At 35.9% G+C, this 24,157-nt stretch overlaps 2 protein-coding genes across 2 annotated transcripts in view; both read right to left on the bottom strand.

Moving 5' to 3' along the window:
* LOC142343108 (uncharacterized) overlaps window positions 1-23,694 on the bottom strand; it is a 27,376-nt gene extending 3,682 nt beyond the window's left edge. The window contains exons 1-3 of the mRNA XM_075394795.1: window positions 23,380-23,694; window positions 22,436-22,741; window positions 17,678-18,224 (exon numbers count right to left, since the gene is read on the bottom strand). Coding sequence (XP_075250910.1) covers window positions 17,678-18,224; window positions 22,436-22,741; window positions 23,380-23,694 — 1,168 coding nt within the window. The remainder of the gene's footprint in view (window positions 1-17,677; window positions 18,225-22,435; window positions 22,742-23,379) is intronic.
* Window positions 1-24,157, bottom strand: part of LOC142343262 (uncharacterized) — a 225,840-nt gene that overhangs the window by 107,372 nt on the left and 94,311 nt on the right. The gene's annotated exons all lie outside the window — the stretch shown is intronic.

Below are 24,157 nucleotides of genomic sequence, written 5' to 3'. Positions count from 1 at the left end.
GTGCGAACGCACATTAACGAGCCGCCTTGTTGCATTAACAGAAATAAACGATTTGATGAATAGAATAAGATGAAACAAATTTTTGTCTTTTAACGATTTTCAAATACTTTTACATCGAATTGTAGCACGCTCTCAGGAACTGAATATCTACAAAACGCAATTTCAAAATCAGGCCACAATTTCAAAAACAAATGAGAAATTTTAGATTTCAACTTAGAAACTTTTCAACCTTCATAATTTCATAGTGATAAAATTCCGGAAAATTTAAGTGGCACCGGAGTATAACACTTTTGTCGTTGACGTCTGCTATTACTTTTCGTAAGCATCTAAAAACCAAGACAGATTATCAAAACAGACTTTTATCATAAATGTCATGTTTTAACGCTGAAATTTTGGCCTATTTCAACCGCGTGCACTGTTAGTCAAAATTTTTTTTTGATCAGTTTTTAAGAAGTAATCGAACTTCATAGCTCTAAAAAACTACTCACAAAAAGCAGCAACAAAGTGTTTAAGAAAAATTTAAATTGCGCCATTGGGATCTGATGTGAAAATAAAAGGATACAGGTAATCTTTAATAAAATTATTTTGATACCGAACAGAGCGTTTGTGTGTACAACGTACGTGCATGTTATTTAAATAGCCCAATGAATGTGCTTTATCAGCAGAAATTGATTAAAATTTACTAAGTAACCAAAGGTCTTTTATAATGGGACAGAGGGGTAAGAAGAAATGGCGCAACTTGCTTAGGGCATGAACAAATATAATCTCAAAACAGATATTGAGCTTCGACAAATGGCTATAATGCTTTATTTTTCATTAGAAAATTTGTGAATAAAAAGAAAAAAAATGACTCAAGCAACGAAAAATTTAATATAATTTATATATATTTTTTTCAAAAAAATTATAAATTTATAAATTTTTGCATTTCCTTGGAGTCTTTTCCATTATAGCCCCCACGAAAATATAGCCCCACAATATAAATTTGCTCTGATTGAGGTTGGGGCTATTCGTTGTCTGAGCAATGCTGAGGACCTATAATGTGAAAGACCCATTCTTGGTAAGTGGAGAGTCTTAAAAAATTATTTGCGCGGTAAATTTACTGCTCATTCCCATTATAGTGCCGCCAATGTAAAAAGTTGAATGTTCAGAATTTTTTGATCAATTATTTGGCTAATATTCATGCCTACCTATAGTACCAAAAAAGGAACCTAGTTTTCTTGACAAACAAAATTAATGAGCAAGAACGAAAATTTTAGCACAAAATTTTGGATCCTTTCCCGTTTGTGCCCCCCCCCCCCCCCCCCCCCCCAGTACATTGTGCTCCCCCCAGTTACAGAGCACAAAATAATTATGTAAAAAAACATGGCACGTGTGTCGGCGGGGGGGGGGGGGGGTGCAAATAATATGCACCCGCTAAGCTGGGGGGGGGGGCACAAACGGAAAAGATCCAAAATTTTAGCGAGAAAGAATAGATCCAATATATCTGTAACATCTGTAATAAGTTTTTCCCGTTACATCCAGCTGCGTTTAATGGCTGTGTAAAGCATAGCCCCATTGACCTGTAAACGTAAATATAGCATAATGGGGTGGGCTATGATTTCGTTGGGGTGGGCTATAATCGGAAAAACCCACAAACTCAAACAAGTTTAGCAAATTTAGAGAAAAAAAATTTTTAGCTTAAATAAAAGAATTTTTTCCTCTTTTAGTTCCGCCCTCTTAGTCGGTACGAGGCTATATTTTTGCTTTTAAAATAACTAATGTCTGGTTTTCCGTTTTTCTTTTTCAAAAAGAGCATATTTCGGGAACTCATTGCTCTTTAGGCCAGAACACATCTTTCACGTACAGAATATATTTGTTGGGTCTTTCCAGTTATAATGTAATAACCCAGTTAGTAGTATATTAGTGGTTCGTTTACGCTCTAATTCTTTATCAATATACGGAGTTACTTACAATGGGACTAAGACGCCTTTTTGGGGTCTTTCCCATTATAGCCCCCCATGAAAATATAGCCCCCCATTATGGTATATTTACCATGATTGGGGGGCTATAGGTTATCTGACCACTAAGCTGGGGGGGGGGGCTATAATGGGAAAGACCCCCTTTTTGTTTCACTGTTATTTTTGTCTTTTCGCATATTTTGTTTCGTGGCGCAAACTCCATTATCTCACATGCGCAATTAGCAAAACTTTTATAAATGTTGGGTTATGGACTTTCGCAAGCGGAATAAAAAGCGTTTTTAACTAAGTAAAATAATTAATTTCTCAAAAATGAGAAAATAACAAAATGATATTTTACAGTAGAATTTAGATATTTACAGGAGAGATCTGATTATTAGATCAAGATGGTGATTTAAATTTGGGGATGAAAAAGGACTCAAAAATCAGCTGTATATATACCCATTATCAGTGTGAAAAAATCAAGATACAAAACTAATCTTAGCACCGTAATTTATAGTGGGGGTCGCAAAGGTTACCCAATATGGTTTGCTTCTGCAAATCAGTCGCAAAGGGAACCATAAATTGAATGCATTTGCACTTTTCTGAGAATTCATTCACACTTCCGGAGATATCATCATCATTTAATACAAGCTGGGAAGATTTTACATCAATTAATCTAACTCTAAAAATAGTTATCAAGATTCAGCAATTTGAACCGAATATTGATTCTAAGCACCATTTCTTGACGATTCATTTATATAATTTCTATGATCGAAGTCATATTGCTTGTCTTTCTAATCTGGTAAGTCAAACTTTCTTTCTAATTCTCACTAAGTTTAAGACTATAGTTTGATCGATATTCTAACACCCCCACTCAGACTTGAGCTGATTGCGTTGAGTCTGTTCTCATCAAAACTGCTCTGAATGTTTCCACTTTCGAAACGGGTAAGGACTTTGTGAAGATGTCCGCTGCCATTTTGTCTGTAGGGACGCAATGAATTGAAATAGTCCCATCCTCCGTCTTGTCCCGGATGAAGTAAAACTTTGTTTCGATGTGCTTGCTCCTTTTGTGCATGACTGGACCTTGGCAGAGTCTGATACAACTTTGGTTGTCTTCTCCAATTGCTATTGGACGTTTCTGTTGGATGCCAAAATCCTCTAAAAGTTGTTTCAGGTAGAGTGCTTCCTGAACTACTGCTGCCATGCCCTGATATTCTGCTTCTGATGAAGAAAGAGCAACTGTGCCCTGCTTCTTGACACCCCAGCTGAGTGCTGCGCCACGTCCGTTGAGATGCTACTATGATGTCGTCAACCCAGACCAAGATGAAGGTGTGATCCTCTGCCTCTGATCTTGCGAACAAGCAGTGATCGTTCCTGCTTCTGGTGAACCACTGTCTCAGTAGGAAGTTTGCCAGCTCTTTGTACCAGTTGTTAGCAGCCTGTTTCAAACCATAAATTGATTTATTTAGTCGACATACTAACTTCTCCCCATCTGATCCGCGTTTTACCAACTCGTGTGGCTGTTCCAAATACACTTCTTCCTCGATTGGTGAGTGCAGGAAAGCAGTCTTGACATCAAATTGGTGCATCACATGGCCTTGCTTCGCTGATAGCTGAAGTAGAATCCTGAATGTCTCTGGCTTGCAAGTAGGCGCAAAAGTCTCAAAGTAGTCCAGTCCTTCCACTTGTTTGAAGCCTTTTGCCACATAGCGCGCTTTGTATTTGTCCACTTGACCACAGGGTCCCAATTTCACTTTGTAGACCCGTTTGCCCGGTATGACGTCCCTGTCTGTGGGTGGTCTCACTAGGTTCCAAGTCTCGTTGTCTTGGAGTGCTTTGACCTCGTCCTTCATTGCTTGAGGTCCCAATCGTCACATTGCTTGGCTTCGTAGACTGTTTTGGGTTCCACATAGTCGCCCTCAGTCACAGCAAGATGGGTCCTGACTTCTCCAAAAATTGCGGAACATTCCTTGCTCGTGTCCCTCGTCTGGGCTCTGCTCTGTCCGCGTGTTCCAGTGCATCTTCATTGAAGCCAACTGTCTCTAACTGTGAGAAGTCTTCTGTGTCACTGTCTTCCAGTGACTCTGAGTCTCAGTGACTCCCTCTTGTTGCAGTAGATCCTTCATCTAGTGCTGTTTCTCCAACATCCGGGGCCTCTTGTCTCAGTGTTGTTTCTTGAGTATTCGCGCTCCCTGCGTCATGCCACTCCTCCTTTAATGCAGTAGATGTGTCCTGTCGTTCTCTGTTGTCATCGTCTTGATGACCATCATCTGGGTGCCAGATTCCCAGTTCCGACCCATCATCTAGTAGGTCAGCCGTTTCTTTGTTGTCAGGGATTGAGTCCACTTCAGACTCCTTGATGATCACATCTCGAACTGCCATCACCTTGCGTGTGTTGGGTATGTACACCAGGTATCCGTTTTTTCCTTCAGAGTAACCCACAAACTTTCCTTCCTGTACCTTGGGTTCAAGTTTGCTGACTTCTCTGTCCCTCTTCCTCATGAAGACTGTGCAACCAAAAATAGATAATTTACTAATTGGAAGCTTAGGTTTTATACCTCTCATCAGCTTTGCTGGGCATTTTTCTTCTCCTCGTCTCACAACCGAGTTTTTTATCGTTGCTGCTTGAAGAATTGCTGCTCCCCACATATTCTTGGGAAGTCCTGAGTCAATGAGCAAACATCTTGCCATCTCCAGCAGTGTCCTGTTGCACCTCTCAGCTAACCCATTCTGTTGTAGCGTCTCTGGTTTGGTCTTCTCCTGTAGAATGCCTGTATCTAAACAGTGCGTTTTGAACTGCTCTGAGAGAAACTCCTTCGCATTGTCTTGCCTCAGCTTCTTGGGCACACTGAGAACAAATTTCTTCAGGCTGGCCAATGCTTCACTCTTTGCCTTCAGCAATTCCACAAACACAAACTTCGTGTACTGGTCTGCAAACACTATGCAGAACCGGAACTCTGACAATGACTCTACTCTGAAAAGTCCCATCACGTCTGTGAACACACTCTCCGGCTTCTCTTCTGCTTGGGTCTCTGCCACTCTTGGTACTGGAGTCTTTGTGATCTTGGCCAATGCACACATTGAATACATCATCGAGTTCCCCCACTGTCTCTGGTGCATTCCTGACCACAACCGCTTGATTCAAATGACCCAATCGTCTGTGCCACTTCCTTGCACTGTCAGGTTTCACGCTGTTGGAACTAATCTTGAATTCTAGAACGCTGCAGGGTAAATAAAACAAAATAATTTCTTGTGTTAGTTTTACCCGAGTTCCCTTCTTTTCATGCAGCTGTTTCCTCTCTCGAAAGTGAAGCTATGTCCCCACTCCGTGCATCTTGAGACTGATAGGAGGTTTGAAGAATAGTCCGGCAAACACAGAACATTTTTGAATTTGCATTGGAATTTCCCTTTGTTTGAGGGTATGCTGATCCTCACACAGCCTCTGCCCACCACTCTGGAAGCCTCTTTGTTGGGATTTCTGACCACTGATTGAATGGGCACAAAGTCCAGGAACGCATCGATGTTCGTCACTATGTGATCTGTACAACCACTGTCCACTAGCATGCCTGCTGTCTTCCACTGGGTAAGAGCTGCCCAGCATTCCTCATCTGTTGTAGCCAATGTTGGTCCCATTGCCACTGACTCATGTTTGCCTCGATCTCTTGCATGCCCTGTCTAGGTGACCCTTCTCACCACACTTGCTGCATTGTGCTGTCTCGTCTCCCTCTTCCTGCAGTCCTAGGCAAAGTGTCCAGGGATCCCACACACAAAGCAGTTTCCTTTCTTGGGTCCCTTCTTGAAGTCACGCTTCACTGCCAGTGCCACTGAACCACTGTGTCCCTTGTGTCTCTGCACCGTGCTCTTATGAAAGTTCTGCAGCCTTTTTACTCAACTCTGTGAAGTTCGTTGCCGGGTTGAAGCTTTCCTGTATAACAAAACTTTCATACCTCATTGGCAGACCATTGAGGACCAAGGCGTTGAAGAGGGTCTCTGAGACTTCTTCCCCTGCTTCTTGTAGCCTTGTGAGCAACTCCTGTCCTCTGATGAAGAAGCTGTCCAAATCCTCAGAATCCTCGAGCTGCAGTCGAGTAAGCTGTGCCACTAAAGTCACCACTGTCGGCGTCTCCACACTCTGAAATCTCTCTTGCAAAAGCTTCCAAGCCTTTGCTCCATCTCCAATGCCATCATCTCCCACACAGTCATGTCTCATCAGCATGAGGGTTTTTGCATCTAGAGTCAGTGCCAGATGGCACCACACAATGTTCCGTTTCTCCTTGATGTCTGCAATTTCCTTCTCATATGCATCCTTCAGCACCTCTTGTGGTTCTTTTTCTCATCATTGGTTGCCCCATTGGCCAGTGGCGCAGGCTCATTGGGTTGCTCCTCTGTCCCCAGTAGTGATTTGTAGAGTCCCTTCGTCTGCATCATCGCCACAAATCTTGTGCTCCAGATTGGAAAGTCATGTGCCTTTCCTGTGTAGGTCAGCAGCTTCACTGTCTGTTGATCCATTGGAATTTGAGCGGGCAAAACAGTTGTGAAAAGAAAAGGTACTAAGCAAAAAAGGACTATGACTGTCAACAACAAATTAGTTTTGTTTTGGAAGTTAATTTTTTGACTTAGAAAATTGCTGGGCCCATAACCTGTTGGGTTATGGACTTTCGCAAGCGGAATAAAAAGCGTTTTTAACTAAGTAAAAGAATTAATTTCTCAAAAATGAGAGAATAACAAAATGATATTTTACAGTAGAATTTAGAGATTTACAGGGGAGATCTGATTATTAGATCAAGATGGTGATTCGGATTTGGGGATGAAAAAGGACTCGAAAATCAGTTGTATATATACCCATTATCAGTGTGACAAAGTCAAGATACAAAACTAATCTTAGCACCGTGATTTATAGTGGGAGTCGCAAAGGTTACCCAATATGGTTTGCTTCTGCAAATCAGTCGCAAATGGAACCATAAATGGAATGCATTTGCACTTTTCTAAGAATTCATTCACACTTCCGGAGATATCATCATCATTTAGTACATGCTGGGAAGATTTTACATCAATTAATCTAACTCTAATAGTAGTTATCTGGATTCACCAATTTGAACCGAATATTGATTCTAAGCACCATTTCTTGACGATTCATTTATATAATTTCTTTGATCGAAGTCATATTGCTTGTCTTTCTAATCTGGTAAGTCAAACTTTCTTTCTAATTCTCACTAAGTTTAAGACTATAGTTTGATCGATATTCTAACAATAAATATAAATCACGTTTACTTGAATCTCTGTTGAAATAAAATTTGGTAAACTGCTGGTGAAATATAAATCCCCCCTCCCCCCGGCAAAAGTCGATATAAATTTCAGGGTTTTCCCATTACAACCCCCCATCTTAGTGGTCAGATAACCTATAGCCCTCCCCCCAATCATTGTAATTATACCACAATGGGGGGCTATAATTTCATGGGAGGCTATAATGGGAAAGGCCCAAATTTTAAATAAGTAAAAATTAAAAATTAAAAAACTATGGGTCTTTCCCCACTATGGCCCCTACCTCTGGTTATATAACGCATAGCCAACGCCCCTAATCACGTTAAGCAGACTATGAGGGGGGGGGGGGGTTATGATTTTGCGGAGATGGGGGCTATAATGGGAAAGTCCCAAATTTACTAGGTAAAAGCAATTGAAGTTTATTATCTTTTTACAGTTAATAATTTGAAATCATCAGGATAAATTTCAATGCCCATTGCTTACCTGCTTTGGGTTGCAGGAAAAAGCCTGTTTCGCTATTTATGATATAATCGATAGAGTATATACAATAATTTGTGTCTTTAAGATAATAATCACACACACACAAACTAGCTTTTACCTGTACTGAGCGACTGCTACTGTATAAATGGACGCAGGCTACATGTACTGTATTACAAACTGAACGAATATTCACGTTAAACGTTTTTAAATTTAAAAACGCACGTTTTTTTACAACCAAAATCCAGTTTTAAGCCAGTAGGAGAATTCAGCATTCAAAAACAAAATCGCATATTATGACCAATTACAATGGCTAGGACGCTTGGGCATTTCCCGTTATAGCCCAGAACCCGATATCCTATACGGGATACGTGAACAGTTTTTGAAGTCCTGTTTTATGGTGCCGCGAAAGGATTTCATCACTTCAGTTTAAAAGCCTTAAACTTCATCATAAGGACTTTTTCTGGAACTCAAACTTCTTGAAATTCTTGGTGTTCTGAAGCTGCTTTGCACGAATAAAAAACTATTAAATAGCTTCAAGAATCATAAAATTTTTCTTTTAGATGCTTGCAATGAAAAACTGTAAACAGGAAAATAAAAAATGGATCCCCATTTGATCTTTTCCGTTTGTGCCCCCCCCCCCCCCGGCTTAGTGGGTGCATACTATTTGCACCCCCCCCCCCTGACGCATGTGTCATATTTCCACACAATGATTTACTGTGTAATATCACGTGCTCTGTAATTGGGGGTGCATAACGTACTGGGGGGGCACAAACGGCAAAGACCCAAAAAAAATTTAAAAAAGTTTGGAAACTCTTCTATTGTATCTTAGCTTGGTTTATTAATTTTGTTTTTTTTTTCGAAAAAAATTTATCAGAAGAATTGTCCGTTTTCGTCCTACCATCCGACTGGAACTGAGCAAAACTGAGCATAGGTCATCTGATCTTACATAAAACCCGCAAATTAAGCGTGCTTTGTAATTGTTCGCAATCAAAACTTGGGTTATTGTCAGTGAACTTCTTTTAGAGAAGCTGAACTGATTGTTCTTTAGTGTACGTATTGACGTATTTTTAATTTATATTTTTGCATCTCGTTTTCATGACTAGCAAAACGAAAAGAGTATTTCTAATTGAGCAGCAGTATGTTAAAAGCAACAGATGTTTCAAACAAATGAGCAGCTAGAAAGCAGCTGTTCGTTGTTATAACAATTGCTAAAGTAGTTTATTCGATTCGCTATCAAATTTTTGTTTTAAAAATGGCTTAAAAAATTAACTGGTTTCGTTTTGAAAGTCCAAACATGAAAGCCATTATTTCCAATTTAATGAACGGCTTATCTAATAAGGATGAAAGTATCCTAACTTTGACCAAATGAGTTGATTATATGGAAAAAAATGAGTGCAAAAAACATTCATCCAAAGGTTGCAATAATTTGATCAATTTGACCCTTCAAAATAATTAAGTCCCACTTGCAAAACCCTATTGCACCTTTTCTGAGAAATATTTCAGTTATTCGACCCATTCGGGCAATTTGGAAACATGCCATGTTCCAAAAAAATCGAAAAACAAAGTTTCGCCCCCAAAAGATATTGTAAAATTTTTGTAATTTCGTGAAAAATTTGGAAAAAAAAGCTGTTGGCAAGCAAAAAAATGTCTTAACGGACGCCCTATTAACAAGAATGAGCCTTTATTCCCCCATCAGTTTGCAATTAAGAAAAACATTGTAGTTTTATTACCATCACAAAAAATGTAGCGTCAAAGTTTTTACGAAACGTTGAGGAAATAAACAAATGGTGGAGTTGAACTTTAACCCAGTTGTAGTTAATTCTCTCAATTGATGATTTTCAAAGCATTGCAATAAAAAAACATCAACAAAAAATCAAATCTGGTGGTAAGAAGTTTGCAAGCGCGCTGGATGCAGAAGCATAAGGGAAAGAGATCAAAAAATTCTCTGTATCAGTTGATGATTAGAAATTACGTAACAGCAATGGCAAAAACCTTGATTGCAGTCTAACCATTTAATTTTTTAATAAAAATGATTGCAATGCGAAAAAACAATAAAAACTTTTACAAACATGAAAAAATCTATCAGAAGAAAGTTTGACTGCAATTGAAACCTTCGCTGAGAATAATAAAATCCATATTAGTTGCTTATTTTTTTATGTTAAGAAACCTAACAGTCACAAACAAGCAATTTCTCGATGATAAAGAGTGCGTTTTGTGGCAAATTTTAGGTGATTTAAGAGAATTCATGACCAACTGACGTACTTGCCAAATATTTTCAAACTAAACCAAAAGTAATGTGTCTCTGCAATACCCGGCTCAGAGAAATTGGCGCAACCGAAGTGTACGAAATAAAACGATACTGTCCCGGGCAAGTTTTCAACATTCACAATGAGAAAAAAGCAGGGCTCGCAATTTATATAGAGAAAACCTGCAGTTCAGAAAAACTGAAATCTGAGCAAAAAATTGAAAATTTGCCTATTGGAATTCAACAGGCGGAAAAAACTTTGAACGTTCTCATGGTTTACCACCCTCCACACAAAAAGCACACAGTGTTTTTGGAGGACATGAGAAACTAGTCGACGTAACTGTTCACACTCATGGATGTTCATTTGTCTACGGAAACTTAGATCTTGACACACTAATTGCAACAGCCAATGCTTTCATTCATCAGGAACTCGTTAAATCAAACGAAAAGTACCAGTGCAATTTTAGTCCTACAAGAGGGCGACCAACCTCAAAAAGCATTGTACACAAACTGGTTGCAAATCAATTGATTAGTCCAACAATCTCTCCAGATATGAGCGATCACAATCCAGCTTTTAATAGAGCTTTCATATACCGAAGAAGATGGGACAAAAACACCTGCTAACTGGATCCGACACTTCAAAATTGGACAATGGTGTTGCTGCCGAAAAGTTTCTCTTTGAATTAAATCATCAAATATCCAAGTTGCCTGCAGATGATCCCAATAGTAGTATACAAAACCTGTACGATCTTGTATTGCTGCAAGTCAATAATGTAGTACCAATTAAAACTTCCGTATCACAAAAGAAAGTACTATGGTCATAAAGAACGGTACAATTTTTGATGTTCGATACAAAGATAATTAGCGCTGGCTTAAGAATCAATTCTAGAAAAATGAGAAGCTTATCAAAGCAGAAGAAATGATGCAGTAAGGAACCAACGCAAAATCAAAGAAAATTTTTATAGATCTAAAATGGGCAGAATCCTCTCCATTAAACTAAATTTTTAGTTTTGTAACAAATTTTGCTTAGATAATACAGAGCCGTACTCTCTCAACCGTTATGTCAATTTCTTAACCAATGCTCTGACGAGGATATTTTTCTTATTATCTAGCAATTGGCAAAAGTTGTCCGTTTTCACAAAAGTGCTGACACTTATGGCCCAAAAATCTATCGAACAAAAAGAAGAAATCTATCGACCTATCGAACATAAACAAGACTGCTAAGTTTCATTAGAAAGCATGACCCTTTCAACTCAAATCAATCGTTTCCGGCCAAAATGGTATTTTGTTGACGCCGTTTAAAACCTGACAAAGGAATTGCAGAGAGAAATTATAAACAAAAGTGCGAAATTAGAAAAGAGTGCTTGACACAGCAGATCAACACCAAAAACAATAACAATATGTTCATGAGGAGGATTCAATATCAGCACATAAGTAAATAAGATACGAACGAAGTACTGCAGACCTAAGTTCTGGGGCCAATTTCTACAGCAATGAAAAACCTAGTGATAGGAAGAAAGCTGACGGGTTTCTTTGGAGTCGCTCAAATGTTACGTTTCTTACTATCCAGCAAACACATTTTTATTTCTTCCTCACCATATGCAAAGTCAATCATTAAATTTGGCAATCTGATCTGTTGCTGTACTTATAAATCGTATCTAAACGACATCATTCTTATTATTATTATTATTATTATTATTATTATTATTATTATTATTATTATTATTATTATTCGTATTATTATTATTATTATTATTATTATTATTATTATTATTATTATTATTATTTTAAAAATTATTAATTTTATTATTATTATTATTATTACTATTATTCTTACTAGGTTTAACATAATTATTATTATTAATACTATTATTATTATTATTATTATTATTATTATTATTATTATTATTATTCTTGTTATTATTATTAGTTTTATTATCATTATTATTATTATTATTATTATTATTATTATTATTATTATTATTATTATTATTATTATTATTCTTATTATTATTATTATTATTATTATTATTATTATTATTATTATTTTTATTACTATTATTATTATTATTGTTATTATTATTATTATTATTATTATTATTGATAATATTAATATTATTATTATTATTTTTAATATTATTAATATTATTATTAAAAATATTACTATTATTATTATTTTTATTATTATTATTAATGTTATTATTAATATTTTTATTATTATTATTATTGTTATTAGTGATAATATTATTATTAATTTTATTATTATTTTTATTATTATTACTAATATTATTATGTTTATTATTTTTATCATTATGCAATAAGAAATAGTACCGACAATGACAATCATAAAGAAATTGATTTCTTCATTAGAAATTTTCCTTATATTTAAGATCTTCTCAGTTCTCGACTAGTCATTCAGCAACTTGTTGTGAGTCATTCAAAAGATTAAGAGACGGCCGCTATATTTTCCCTCTGAAAGCCCAAAATTCAAATAGAATATGTACTTTAGGAGAATCTCTAGGACATTGAAACCCACAACGAAAGCAGCCATAAATTCAAAAACAATCTTTAATTTAACATAAGCTTTAACGTCCAGTAATCTATAAAAAATCAGCCAGGATATTTGAGAATTTAATGAAACCAGCGTCCACAAATTTTTGCAGAAAGTTCAACAAAAACAAGTGTTTGACGGCGCAGAACTTATTAATTTTTCACATCGAAAAATAATTTAAGCTGAAGATTCATTTATGTTAGGTTTTCATTTGGACAATAACTCGAAGAGAAATGTTTTTTTATTGGTTGCCTCTGTTGGGCTAAAGTTTATTGTTCCGAACCCTCTTGAGGGGGGAGGAATTATATACTCAAATGGGTTCTTTTTGTTCAGACAATTTTAGCCGATCGATATGTTCATCGTAGAAAGTGGAGACTGGTATCATTATGAAGCTCGTCCAGCATGGAATACGGAATAAAAAAGACTTTTTGATTTTAGTTTTTTTACAGGGTTTATCGATCTTTAAACTTCGAGAAAGTAGAGTGAATTCCGTTGATCTTATTCACGATTTCCGGAGTTTTTGACTAAAATTTTGTCAATTTAGCTAAAAAATAGTAAACATTTTTAAGAAAGTATTGTTGAGTTTTTTAAAGACAACAAAAAATTTTCGACTAAATTTATTCATTTTTTTTTCAAAATTTCAAAATTTAATTATTCTGGCTATATATTTCAAAATTCAGCTCTTTTTAAATCAAAAACAGCACAAAATAAGTTTCTTTAGTCTACTTTGAATAAATTTGCTGAAAGTACACACCCAAACACCACTAACACAGTTTTTGCAGACTCAAAAAGGGGGCTATTTCTACTTCAACTTCCGTGGAGAGTACTCTAAAATTAAAATAATTCCGTTTTTGCTAACTTTACTCGTTGACTATCAAAAACGCAGCATTTTTTAAGTTCTTTTAACTAACAAGTTATCTATATCTCTAACATTCGGAAAAAGTGTTCCTAATAGACGAACAGCATTAGCAGGGCCAGTTTTGGATCAATCCTGGACTGTTACAATCCAGAAAAAAATCATCGGATTTTATTCAGTCGGTCTTTTTTTAAATTAAATTAGTCTATCTTTTATGAATTAATTAAAGAACAGAACATTTCAAATCAAAGCTCAATTGTGATAGGTCCACCTGGCTTCCCCAGCAGCTCAAAATTAATGTATCTAGTTTTTTACTTGAAAGCTCATGATCGTTTTGACTTTTAAAAATATTTCATTTTTAGATGAAAAATGGCTTATTGAACTTTGCCTATATTCTTTCTTGATTTTGTCAACTAATAGCTTAGTCTCAGCAAAGAAAGAATGCTTTTCCATTCTACTAACTAAAAATATAATCTCTGTTGCGGTTTTAAGCCTTAGGTTATGGTTTTCTGGCTTTGATACTACTAGAATTCACATTTTTAATTTTAGTTATTTGCCATTTTTCGCGCTTTCTTGGTTTGTCCAATAATCACGTTATGTTTTTGGCAGTTCATATATCAGATTATTGGCGTTCAAAATGAGGCACAATTTAGCATATCAAATCTTTGTAGATAAGGTTTATTGTTTTCACGGCTGGACACCATTTTCTCGAAAAATGTAATTGAAAATTTTAATTTTGTCTTTAACGGTCGTTTCTACTTTGTCTTTTCAGTCGTAGGAAACTTCCTGTACAATGAACCGATTTGGTTAATTTGTCATGGAAATATAGATGAGCCGATATCCTGATATTACTAGATAGCTGCCGGCTTTCAGGAATTTGAAAAAAATTGTATTAAAAAATGCAGTTTTCAACTACGCAATTTTGTTCCTTTTTTGTCTGTTTGTTACCTAGACTCTTTAATTACAGGCCAAACATGACTTTATTGGTGTTAAGTGAAGGTGTCAAAGGAGATATGTCTGGCGTCACAATATCTAATGTTTTTAAAGGATTCGTTATGACTCTACTGTATTCGACATGGGTTTTTCACAAAAAAAATGGAAATTAGCTTTTGATTTTTATCATATTTGACATTCATTTTTGTAGACGTAAGAGTTATTAGATAACTGCAGGTCTCAAGGGTTTCTTTTGGAAAAGTGAACGGTCCCATTTAGTTATTTCTTTATGTATTTATTGGTTTTGAATGAATCTGGATTTAAATTTTTTGAAAAAAAAAACAAATTTTTATTAATTTTGCCTTCTTTCTTATCTTTCTACTTGTTAACTAAAATAATTATTGAGAGGTAACATAAAACGTTATCGGTATTCGAAGAGGAAGCAATCAAACATACGTATGACTCTACGGCTTCGAAAGAGTTTTTTGGCAAGTTTTATTTTAATTGCTCTTTTGTTCGTAGTCTATTTGTTGTTATTTTTTGGTTACCGCAGAAAAAAGAATACCGACAATTCTTAATTCCCTTCGATAGAAGCATATGTAATCTTAAACTAATGCGGTATTTCAGTTGATTTCTTATGGTTTTCGTTACTTTGAAATTAATTGTTTTTAAAAAAAATAAGCGAATTTTTCAAACTTATTATTTGTGTTCTTTACTGTCTAATTGTTATCAAGCCTTTTTATGGACTGGTCCCATAGCTTTCCTGTTGAATTACAAATTTTTTTGTTTAATTTCGGTTTCATCTGACGCCATTTTGACTTTGTTATTAAGTTTTCTTTTCTTAAACGGACATAAAATTTTCATGTAATTAATGTTTGTTGCTGTTGTTTGATTTTGCTGTTCGTCCTGATTCGCTTTCTTAAAATTGGTGTGTAACTCGTCAATATAATGCATCATTTTTTACTCGACTGAGTTATTTGCTTTGGAAGCTATCTTTTCGTTCATACACCATTTTTTTGGAAATATACTCGACTTTTTGGGTTTACAAAACATGTGTTTATTTTAAATTTTTTGTGATTGTATTTTGACTTTGACAAGTATTTTTTAAAATGGACATTGACCTTGGTCGTAATTGACGTTGAGTTCTGTTATCCGATTTTGTTGTTTGCCTTCTCTCGTTAATTACATTTCTCATCGGCACTTGAAAGCGGTATTTTTCACTTCGTTTAAAAATGTGAGTTTAAAGCGATTTCTTATTTGTGCAACATTTATTTTCGAAAAAATGTAAATTTTTTAAAGCCTTCAATCTCCTCCTTATTTGGGAGAAATTCAATTCAAAGCGGTAGATGAGCGGGGTCGGAACCTTATGTGCGATCGCACATTACCGAGCCTCCTTGTTGCTATTAAAATATATCAGTTTGTACCTCTAACTAAAAATCCAACTAGAAATTAGTTCAATTGGAAAATTATTTTAATCTTTAGCATGTTGTGTATTTAAGCGAGTGAAGAAAATTGGAATGCTGAGCAAGTGATAACTGATTTTGAGTTAAGTGTACATGCGATGCATTTGGGCTATCAAAATTTGTACAATTAAAGGGATCGAAATTTGGATTAGACTTTTGCTTGGCGAGTATTGAATTATTTTGAGTTAAGCGTACGCGCATTGCGTTATCACTAATAAAATTATGATTATGATTTAAAAGTAAATCTGAACTAGGACTTTGCGGAGCGAGTAACATAATGTTTTGTGTTAACGATTCAGGCTTCACGGTATTTATATTCTGTACTTGATTAATTTGTTGAATACCAGGTGTTTCAATGTCAGTTTTAGTATCTAAGTAAAGTTTATTAAGATTAACATCCGAAATGTGTTTTCTTGTTGAAGTAATGTTGCATGAGCTTGTATGCGGGATAATGTTTTAACTAAAAATTCTTCATCAAAGTTAGAAATATTTTTTGCAGGTTGATATGGGTTGCGGGACATATAGTCAACAAGTCCCATCTTTGCGCCTGGTAAATGCTCTGTTTTAAATTGATAGGGTAAAAGACGATCAGCCCATCTTGATAAATGACTGTTAAAAGATTTATTGGATCTATGTTCTTTTAAAATTGAAAAAAGGGCTCAATGATCAGTTATGATAGAAAAATCTTTACCGTAAAGATAATTTTTTGAAGTATTCTGTAGACCAGACCACTCCAAGAAGTTCCAGCTCATTGATGCTTTAACGTTCTTCGTTACTATTCAAAAATTAAATGCAACTGAAATCGGCTTCTAACCGTTAGCTCTCAATTGTTCTAATAATGCTCCTAAGCTGGAACGAGAACCATCACAATTTATACGTGTTGCGGGTTATAGCGAGTATTTACTGTGGTATTCGCGATTCGTGTTTTTATTGCATTAAATTGTATAGTGTGTTCATCAGTCCAGATGTATTTTGTAGATTTATGAAGAAAGAGTCTTAGAGGATAGCAAAGTTGAGCTAAATTGGGGATAAATTTTCTTATATAATGAACCGAATCAAGGAAAGAGCGCAGTTTTTTTAGTGTATTAGGTGATTGCAATGGAAAGATTGCAGAAAATTTAGATTCAAGAGGTGATATTCCTGATTGAGTAATGTTATACCCCAACCACGATATTTCTTATTTCTTAAAATGACACTTGGGTAATTTTATACGAAGGTTATCTGCATCCAATTTTTTCAGGCAATCTATTACAAGTTGAAAGTGATCTTCTTCTGAACTTTTGCTTACAATAAGAATATCGTCAGGAAAACAAAATGATTTTTTAATGCCGATTAATGTATAATCCATCGCCTTTTGAAACTCGGCAGGCATATCAGTAGGTCCGTAAAAACCAATTTTAAATCTATATGTGCCTGTCATTTTATCGCTTACAATATTGAAATTGTAATGTTTGGCAGTTTTAGGATGGAAGTTCAGTTGACTATACGCATACTTAAGATCTATAGTGGAGAAATAAATCTTATCAGCTGGTTCTGTTTTGTAATCAGTTATTATTTGGGATATGGAATCTATCAGTTTTTCAGTATTTGACAATTGGTACTTGTTTTTATGTATGGCTTTATTACTATTTTTAGAGTCCAAAGCTAATTTTATTGTTTGATCTCTTTTAAATGTAATAACGATTGGAGAAATGAAATATTGATCAGAACAATTGTTAAGTTTTTCTATGTGTTCTTCTTCAAGAAGTTTTTTAATTTCACTAATAACTCTTTCTTGTAAATTAATGGGTACTCTTATACCCTTTTGATGTTTAGGCTGAAAAATTTTGTGAAGTTTAGATTCAACAATGTGGACTTTTGATCTGCCTGTGCGAGAAATAAGTTGAGGAAATTGATTTGCTATGCGTGTTTTCAATGGGAATTGAGTTGTGATAGTGTTGACCATACTACCTTCATCAGAACAAAGCGTTTGACTGATTGCTATTCCAAGGGCGTCAAATAAATCTCTGCCAATGGGTAGTTTCAATCCATCTCCAACGAGCACAAATTCAGCGTCTTCGATCCACCAAACATTACTTTCTACCGGCGTTTGCATCATTCCAATGACGGGTATTGGTTCATTAGCAAACGTCTTGATTTCTTGAGCAGTTGCTGTTGTTAGCCATCGTGAAAGTGTAGAATTATTGATTACCTCAGTAGCAAGTGATTCGGTTAGGATGCTGCACACGCTCCCGGAGTCGATGAGAAGTCCTACTTGCGTATTTCCGATCTGTAAGATTGTATTTTTGGGTTCAATTTGCACTGTAGTACTAGCAATGCCAGCTACCATGTTATCGTCAGAACTATCATAGCCTGATCCACATTGAGGGTTATAATTGGTATTTTGAATAGCATTAACACACTGTTCGGTTGTATTTTCCTCAATTGAGTTGACATTGGGACGAGTTGATTTAGTGGATGAAGACTTCGGTTTACGACATACACGCGAAAAGTGATTCTGTAAACCGCAATTATTGCATATCTTGCCTTTTGCAATACATTTGTCCTTGTGATTTGCTGACCAAATGAGGCCACTGTTTCGGTATAGTTGATTCGTCTGTCGAACAGGGGCTGTTAACTTTTTGTCGTTGATTCGATTGGCGAAAGGGCCGTTGTAGAGTTGTTGCATTCACATGTGACGCGGGTTGTGCGCTCGAGATTTATAACTGATTCCGTTGTCCGAGTTCAATAATTATAGCTAAGCGTAATGCTTGCGCTGGTTCAAGAGTTTCTCTAAGTAATTCTCGTTGAATTTCGGGGTCTTGCATATTGGCAATGACGAGGTCTCCGATAAAGGAGTCTTCTTGATTTCCAAGATTGCAATTTTCGGACAATTCCTTCAATTTGCCAAAGAAATGTTCAATCGATTCCCCTTTTGATTGCTTGGTGGTGAGTAGCATGTACCTATCAAAGGTGACATTACGCTGACGAATGAACGTATTTTCCATGATTTGCCAAAGTTCCACCGTTGCCAATATGTCGATCTTGAGGTGCGGGTTTCTGCTACATATGATACGTCTTACTTCGGTGCCCAAACTAGATATAGTATAGATACTGTCTTGCAATATGCTTGTGTCCATGGCTTATCTCCACACATGATCCCTGTCTCCATCTGTTTTTGACATCGATTCTTCCAATTCATTTTCAATTGTGCATGTCTTGCTAGACGTTCTCGTTCTGATTGGTCTTAGGAAACTGCTATTGTACTCTCGTAGATCGGTTCTAGAAGAAGTTGGACATTCTCGGGCTTTGGTTCAAGTAAAGTATCCAGTGCAATATTCTCCTTCGCAAGAAGGGCAAATTTTGCCTGCATCTGCCATTTTTTCCCACTTCAAAGGGCACTAGGTTTTTCCCAGAAGGGATCGATGCCATATGGGGTTCGCTTCTGCGTTGCTGACTGCGGCATGTCATACACAATCGATATTTTGTACTTGATTTTACAAGACGAATCGCTATTAGGATTTCTGTTGAGTTTACTTGTGCGGCGAGTGCACTTAACACGAAATTGTAATTGAATTGAGTTCTTTCAGCGAATCGCTTATCTGACACTTTTCTAATTTACTCAGATAGTAAATACAACTGTCAAGAAACTAGTTAGATTGAGCAACTGTACTCGAGATGCGAAAGTAAAAGAGTGAAGTTTATAATAAGTAAACGACAGAGAAGTCAAAACAAATGTGAACAGTTAATTCCCAATGCGAGAAATAGGGCAACAGACATAATCTGTGGATTAAAAGGCGGTAGACAGTGATCTCAAGGTGACTTTGTAATATGTCCTTCAAGATTAGGTACAAACATTTAATAAGTACATCGTAAAATTTTTTTACTGCACCAAATAATTTGATTATGTACAACAGAAACAACAGCAGCTGTGGAAGTGTCTTAGAAGTCCTTAATCTAGTAAAAAAAAAATCTGATTTAAGACACAGTTTGATATTTTTGTGAAGCACAAAGGCCGAATACAGTTTTTTGCTGATTAGGCATGAACCAACTGTTGTTGTTGCGACAAAAGTTTGTAAGATACGACACTCGTATTTTGTGAATATCGAGGTTCAAAAATGATGGCATTACTTGATTTATTTACGGAATAGACCAAGTTGTTTATTTTGATGTTACCACATGTGTCCAGACAGCATCTCAATTGGTAGCAAACTTTCTTCTCGACTTTACATCTGATTATTTCTTCACTGTTGTCTAATTATGAAATGATTCAAGACTTTGCGAACCTTTTGTTTATATTGAAGGAGTTGTTTGTAAATTTTTCTCCTGCAATCCCAAGAAAATTATTTTTTAGTAAGCCAGCCAACTGACTTTTCAGAGATCACTGTGTTTATTTTTTTAATAATTGTGCGCCCCACAGTTCATTTGTTCTTTCCATTTTCCTTGCTGGTTGCTCGAGATTTGTGACTTAGCCATACCTTTTTTCTATTTTTTTGGGTTCTTCCAGCACTAGGTCTACTTGGCCATAAATCTGTTTGTTTCATTTGTTTTACACTAAATATCTGTATATTGCTATTTTAAAGTTAAAAAACTTTTGCAACAAATTTAATCTATCGTGTTTTTGTTACTGATCGAGCCTGTTTCGTTTCCGTTTTATCTATTTAGTCAATTGAGCTCACTTTGGCCATTTTGAGCTCTCGGTTGTTTTTGTCATTGAGAGAACAACTGAAACAAACCTAACCGACTAACGTCGGGCACACTGCTCTCAAACTACCTGCTAGCGTTACCACTAATAAAATTATGATTATGTTTTAAAAATAAATCTGAACTAGGACTTTGCGGAAAGAATAACATAATGTTTTGCGTTAACGATTTAGGCTTCACGGTATTTATATTCAGTACTTGATTAATTTGTTGAATACCAGGTGTTTCAATGTCAGTTTTAGTATCTAAGTAAAATTTATTAAGATTAAGAGCCGAAATGTGTTTTTCTTGCTAAAAATTCTTCATCAAATTTAGAAACATTTTTTGCAGATTGATAAGGGTTGCGGGACATACAGTCAACAAGTCCCATCCTTGCGCCTGGTAAATGCTCTGTTTTAAATTGATAGGGTAAAAGACGATCAATTCATTTTGATAAACAACTGTTATAAGATTTATTGGATCTATGTCCTTTTAAAATTGAAAAAAGAGCTCAATGATTAGTTATGATAGAAAATTCTGTACCGTAAAGATATTTTTTGAAGCATTCTGTAGACCAGACCACTCCCAGAAGTTCAAGCTCATTGATGCTTTAACGCTCTTCGTTACTATTCAAAAATCTAAATGCAACTGAAATCGGCTTCTAACTGTTAGCTCTCAATTGTTCTAATTGTGCTCCTAAGCTGGAACGAGAACCATCACATTTTATACGTGTTTCGAGTTGCGGAATATAGTCAGTATTTTCTGTGTGATTCGCGATTCGTGTTTTTATAGCAATAAAATCTATAGTGTGTTCATCAGTCGATGTATTTTGTAGATTTATGAAGAAAGGGTCTTAGAGGATAGCAAAGTTGAGCTAAATTGGGGATAAATTTTTTTATATAGAGAACCGAACCAAGGAAAGAGCGCAGTTTTTTTGTGTATTAGATGGTTGCAGCGGAAAGATTGCAGAAAATTTAGATTCAAGAGGTGATATTCCTGATTGAGTAATGCTATACCCCAACCACGACATTTCTTGTTTCGCAAAATGACACTTGGGTAATTTTATACGAAGGTTATCTGCATCCAATTTTTTCAGGCAATCTATTACAAGTTGAAAGTGATCTTCTTCTGAACTTTTGCTTACAATAAGAATATCGTCAAGGAAACAAAATGATTTTTTAATGCCGATTAATGTATAATCCATCGCCTTTTGAAACTCGGCAGGCATATCAGTAGGTCCATAAAAACCAATTTTAAATCTATATGTGCCTGTCATTTTATCGCTTACAATATTGAAATTGCAATGTTTGGCAGTTTTAGGATGGAAGTTCAGTTGACTATACGCATACTTAAGATCTATAGTGGAGAAATAAATCTTATCAGCTGGTTTTGTTTTGTAATCAGTTATTATTTCTGATATGGAAACTATCAGTGTTTCAGTATTTGGCAATTGGTACTTGTTTTTATTTATGGCCTTATTAAAAATTTTAGAGTCCAAAGCTAATTTTATTGTTTGATCTCTTTTAAATGTAATAACGATTGGAGAAATGAAATATTGATCAGAACAATTGTTAATTTTTCTATGTGTTCTTCTTCAAGAAGTTTTTAAAATTCATTAATAACTCTTTCTTATAAATTAATGGGTACTCTTATACCTTTTTGATGTTTAGGCTGAAAATTTTTGTAAAATTTAGATTTAACAATGTGGATTTTTGATCTTCCAGTGCGAGAAATAAGTTGAGGAAATTGATTTGCTATTTGTATTTTTAATGGGAATTGAGTTGTGATAGTGTTGACCATACTGCCTTCATCAGAACAAAGCGTTTGAGTGATTGATATTCCAAGGGCGTCAAATAATTCTCTGCCAATGAGTGGTTTCAATTCATTTCGAACGAGCACAAATTCAGCGTCTTCGATCCACCAAACATTACTTTCTACCGGCGTTTGCATCATTCCAATGACGGGTATTGGTTCATTAGCAAACGTCTTGATTTCTTGAGCAGTTGCTGTTGTTAGCCATCGTGAAAGTGTAGAATTATTGATTACCTCAGTAGCAAGTGATTCGGTTAGGATGCTGCACACACTCCCGGAGTCGACGAGAAGTCCTACTTGCGTATTTCCGATCTGTAAGATTGTATTTTTGTGTTCAATTTGCACTGTAGTACTAGCAATGCCAGATACCATGTTATCGTCAGAATTATCATAGCATGATCCACATTGAGGGTTATAATTGGTATTTTGAATAGCATTAACACACTGTTCGGTTGTATTTTCCTCAATTGAGTTGACATTGGGACGAGTTGATTTAGTGGATGAAGACTTCGGTTTACGACATACACGCGAAGAGTGATTCTGTAAACCGCAATTATTGCATATCTTGCCTTTTGCAATACATTTGTCCGTGTGATTTGCTGACCAAATGAGGCCACTGTTTCGGCATAGTTGATTCGTTTGTCGAACAGGGGCTGTTAACCTTTTGTCGTTGATTCGATTGGCGAAAGGACCGTTGTGGAGTTGTTGCATTCACATGCGACGCGGGTTGCGCGCTCGAGATTCGTAATTGATTCCGTTGTCCGAGTTCAATATTTATAGCTAAGCGTAGTGCTTGTGCTGGTTAAAGAGTTTCTCTAAGTAATTTTCGTTGAATTTTGGGGTCTTGCATATTGGCAATGAAGAGGTCTCCGATAAGGGTATCTTCTTGATTTCTAAGATTGCAATTTTTGGACAATTCCTTCAATTTGCCAAGGAAATGTTCAATAGATTCCCCTTTTGATTGCTTGGTGGTGAGTAGCATGTACCTATCAAAAGTGATATTACGCTGACGAATGAACGTATTTTCCATGATTTGCTAAAGTTCCACCGTTGCCAATATGTCCATCTTGAGGTGCGGGTTTCTGCTACATATGATACGTCTTCCTTCGGTGCCCAAACTGAGATATAGCATAGATACTGTCTTGCAATATGCTTTTGTCCATAGCTTATCTCCACACATGATCCCTGTCTCCATCTGTTTTTGACATCGATTCTTCCAATTCATTTTCAATTGTGCATGTCTTGCTAGACGTTTTCGTTCTGATTGGTCTGAGGAACCTGTTACTGTACTCTCGTAGATCGGTTCTAGAGGAAGTTGAACATTCTCGGGCTTTGGTGCAAGTAAAGTATCCAATGCAATATTCTCCTTCGCAAGAAGAGCCAATTTCGCCTGAATCTGCCATTTTTCCCACTTCGAAAGGGGTCCGCAATAGGTTTTCCCAGAAGGGTTCCATGCCATGTGGGGTTCTCTTTTGCGTTGCTGACAGTGGCATGTCATACACAATTGATATTGTGTACTTGATTTTACAATACGAATCGCTATTAGGATTTCTGTTGTGTTTACTTGTGCGGCGAGTGCACTTAACACGAAACTGTAATTGAGTTCGTTCAGCGAATCGCTTATCTGACACTTGTCTATTTTACTCAGATAGTAAATACGACTGTCAAGAAACTAGTTAGATTGAGCAACTGTACTCGAGATGCGAAAGTAAAAGAGTGAAGTTTATAATAAGTAAACGACAGAGAAGTCAAAACAAATGTGAACAGTTAATTCCCAATGCGAGAAATAGGGCAACAGACATAATCTGTGGATTAAAAGGCGGTAGACAGTGATCTCAAGGTGACTTTGTAATATGTCCTTCAAGATTAGGTACAAACATTTAATAAGTACATCGTAAAATTTTTTTACTGCACCAAATAATTTGATTATGTACAACAGAAACAACAGCAGCTGTG

This window comes from Convolutriloba macropyga, chromosome 7, assembly GCF_964194025.1.
Source record: "Convolutriloba macropyga chromosome 7, txConMacr16.3, whole genome shotgun sequence".
NCBI lineage: Eukaryota > Metazoa > Xenacoelomorpha > Acoela > Convolutidae > Convolutriloba > Convolutriloba macropyga.
This window is presented reverse-complemented; position numbering and strand designations above follow the sequence as displayed.